The sequence below is a fragment of the Glycine max genome, chromosome 19, assembly GCF_000004515.6.
Source record: "Glycine max cultivar Williams 82 chromosome 19, Glycine_max_v4.0, whole genome shotgun sequence".
NCBI lineage: Eukaryota > Viridiplantae > Streptophyta > Magnoliopsida > Fabales > Fabaceae > Glycine > Glycine max.
In genome coordinates this window covers 37,439,885-37,444,003 of record NC_038255.2, presented here as the reverse complement: position 1 = coordinate 37,444,003, position 4,119 = coordinate 37,439,885, and the positions used below count along the sequence as shown (strand labels likewise).

Below are 4,119 nucleotides of genomic sequence, written 5' to 3'. Positions count from 1 at the left end.
TACGTCAAAACAAGAACGTACTACTAATGAAATCAAAACAGCTACATATAGCTTAGTAGTTAGTATCACTCTCACAACAATGAAATGGATTTTGCAGTTTCCAGTTAATAGAGAGCGACTGTGTTGGTGATAGAGAGAGAACCTTTTATATCATATCAACCAATAATACAAACTCAAAAAAGTTTTAGGAAAGACAATAGATAATCTATTAAGACAATGTGACTTTTCAACATGCCATGGAGATTGAGAAAACATATTATATAGTTTGCTAAATTGCCTGTTGCACGCATTATAATTATAAGTTGTTAAAAATTGAGTCATCAACGTAAACATTTGAAAAACACATGAAAAATTATGTAATGATCTTAACCATTCAAAGAAAATGAGGGGAAAAACATTATTTTGTAGGATAATATACTGCTCAAAGTGTCTATTCATGCCTGTACAAAACAGTACGTCAAAAGAAATATACTGAAGTTAATATTGCCTTACGAGATTGATCTTTATGTATTATAATTAATTTGCAGAATGTCAAAATTGATCTCTTAACACACCTTTAGGGGTGAATATTTATTCACCTACCCAAATTTTAAAATTAATTCCAATTAGCTAGCGAGGATATGATTACAAATAGCAACAAGGAATCAGATTCTAGGCTGCTCAGCCATCACATTAAAAGGCAAAAACCAACCGGTAACCTAAGAAGAAAGCAACACTACAGTAATTAATAGTTAAAACTTAAATGATGTCACCTTTTTTTTATAATGGGCAAATGCTAACTATTAATATGGTTAATTTTTATCACCAAAAATTTAAACTTTTAGACTAATCTTATATCTCCTTAAATGATGTCGCCTTACCCAAGTAAATGAATATGCGGCCAATCCCCTACCTTGATCACTCAGATTTAATCTATAAAATTTACATTTCTTGTTGATCAGCCCAGAATGTTTTCCAAAACGACCAAACCTAATAACGAAGTAACAGATAAAATAATATCTGATAGCTCATTACCTGTCATAAACAATCGGTTTTTAAAACGTCACTTTCTCATAAATCATAATACATAATTACATAGACAACAAGGAGAGAAAATAAAATAAAAAAGCATCTTAGCAGCATTAGAATTTTATACTGATTCTTGTGGCAACAAGCATCCATATAATACTATAACCAAACGTCACGATTCCTAATTAACGCCAAAAGTCCTCATTAAACAACAAATTGGCCTTTACAACGATAGTGACATGCAGAAAGAAAACAGATATTGGTTATCATCATTTTAACCTACACAACTGTGCTTTACTTAGGTTTTCAGTAGAGACGCCGAATAGAACAAGTCACCATTGTTTTTTACAGCACCACTTGGCGCTTTGTTAATAAACTAAGCCGGCCCCTCACACATACACACACACCCTTTCCAAGTTTCTCTCATATTACCCCTTTCCTTAAAATTTAAAAGCACACAGCCATTCAGCCACATATCCTTTCATGGCTTTCCCTTTCTCTTCAAAACCCTAAACTCAGAATTGAGAAACAAGACTGTTTTACACACACCAAAAACACTCCCCCTCTTCTCCTTTTTATTTTCTTTCTCTATTCCTGGGTTCCGAGTTTCTGGCTTCCAATTCTGCAGCCTCAGCACGTTTGAGAAGTTTCATTCTGTTGTATCCTAATGAAGTTGCATGAGATAGTTTCAAAACACGTCTCGAAAAGCAATTGTTTGTGATCTCCAGTGTCATTTCCAACGGTACATAGTAATAACTCAACTATAGCATGGACAGGCTGATAAAAGTAGACCCAACAAACACGGTCCCTATAAGAATCGAGCCAGGCCAAAAATGCCACGGCCAAATAACCCTACGCAACGTGATGTACACCATGCCCGTGGCTTTCAGGCTTCAATCGTTGATCAAAACGCGTTACACGTTGAAGCCACAATCTGGTATCATATCTCCCTTATCCACAGTAACCATAGAAATCCTCTACAATCTTCCACTGGGCTCCACCCTCCCACACTCTTTTCCACACTCCGAAGACTCTTTCCTCCTCCACAGCGTCGTTGTTCCCGGTGCCACCGTGAAAGAACCCTCCTCCATGTTCGAATCTGTACCCTCTGATTGGTTCACCGCGAAGAAGAAACAAGTGTTCATCGACAGCGGCATCAAGATCATCTTCGTGGGCTCGTTGATCCTTGCCCAGTTAGTCCACAACGGGTCCATCGACGAAATCAGAGAAGTGCTGGAACACAGTGAACACACGTGGAAAGCCGTTGACTCCGTTGACCAAAACGGAGACACGCTCCTCCACGTGGCGATCTCCAAAAGCAGACCCGACATAGTGCAGCTCCTCCTGGAGTTCAACGCCGACGTGGAATCAAAAAACCGCACCGGCGAGACTCCGCTGGAATCAGCGTGTGCCTCCGGAGAAGAACTAATCGTTGAGCTTCTCTTAGCTCACAAGGCAAACACAGAGAGAACGGAATCTTCATCTTTAGGAGCGATTCATTTATCAGCAAGAGAAGGACGCAGGGAGGTTTTACGGTTACTGTTGCTGAAAGGGGCTAGCGTTGACTCGTTGACTAAAGACGGTTACACCGCGTTGCACCTTGCGGTTAGAGAAGGTTCAAGAGACTGCGCGAGGCTGTTACTAGCGAACAACGCGAGAACTGATATTAGAGATTCACGAGACGGAGACACGTGTCTGCACGTGGCGGCAGGGGTGGGAGACGAGAGCATGGTGAAGCTGTTGTTGAACAAGGGTGCTAACAAGGACGTGAGGAACTTTAACGGTAAGACTGCGTATGATGTTGCGGCGGAGAAGGGGCACGCGCGCGTGTTCGACGCGCTGCGGCTGGGGGATGGGTTGTGCGTGGCGGCGAGGAAGGGGGAGGTGAGGAGCATCCAGAGGCTGATAGAGGGGGGAGCGGTGGTGGACGGGAGGGACCAGCACGGGTGGACGGCGTTGCACAGGGCGTGTTTTAAGGGGCGCGTGGAGGCGGTGAGGGCGTTGCTGGAGAGAGGGATTGATGTGGAGGCGAGGGATGAGGATGGGTATACGGCGCTGCATTGCGCGGTGGAGGCGGGGCATGCTGACGTGGCGGAGGTGCTGGTGAAGAGGGGTGTGGATGTGGAGGCCAGGACGAATAAGGGTGTGACGGCTTTGCAGATCGCGGAGGCGTTGGGGTATGGTGGGATTGCGAGGCTGCTTGGTGCTGCTGCGGGACACGTGGCGGAAGGAGAACAACAATCTGTGCTTGGGGAGATGAAGAAGGAAAAGAAAAACAAGCTTGGAAGAAGAAGAAGGGAGAGGGAGATTCGGGGGAGCTTTGACCGGTCAATGCCTTTGCCTGTCCTCTAGCTAGGTGCTCAAATTTGCTCTGGTTTGGTGGGGGATAATTTGTAGATTTTATCAAACATGTTACTTTTGCTTAATTTTCAGTTTTCACTACTTGTTATTATTATTGTAATAATCTTCTACTGAGTATATGAACATTATTATTCAATGCGATCTATGGGGGTAAATATGACAGTGGTGACACGAGATCTTGTAGCTCGTAAGAAATAAGAATAATGGAACTCTTTTCGTGTCAAACAATGTGGAATCCAAGAAAACTTTGGACTAACTGGGAGCGGATTGAAGAATGTGTCCAACAATGTAGTAACATATAAATTGAAGAATCTATATCTTCCATAGAGTGCTGAAGAATGATTTTGGGAGCAGATTCCCTCACTTTGGATTGTTTTTATACGGTGGATCACTTTTATCACGTATCTCATCACCCCCTTGCCATTACTGCATCCAATACAACATTAAGGCATTTGGGATTTCAATTCAACTTATTCAACTCGGAAAACACAACATTGTCACCTTCATCCGCCTTTATCCAAGTCCAAACGAAGAACCAAACTTTATGGAAAATCTCCTCTGTATCAAAATGTTTATGTTGAAAAAGAATAGCATTCCTTTGATGCCATATAAACCAAATTAACCAGCGCACACCACCAGATAGGCCACCAAGGCTTACTTTTCCTTCCAAGCGAAATCAAACGAATGTTGCCTAAGAGCTTCCTTCACTGACATGGGCAAAACAGTACATAGACCAAACAAATTGTAACA

General features: G+C 42.3%; 1 protein-coding gene across 1 annotated transcript; it reads left to right on the top strand.

Moving 5' to 3' along the window:
* The first annotated feature begins 1,311 nt into the window (after positions 1 to 1,311).
* Positions 1,312 to 3,505, top strand: LOC100782232 (protein VAPYRIN). Its single transcript, XM_003553293.4, has one exon. It carries the CDS (start codon positions 1,777 to 1,779, stop codon positions 3,358 to 3,360), a length of 1,584 nt encoding a protein of 527 aa, XP_003553341.1. The 5' UTR covers positions 1,312 to 1,776; the 3' UTR covers positions 3,361 to 3,505.
* Positions 3,506 to 4,119: the final 614 nt, after the last annotated feature.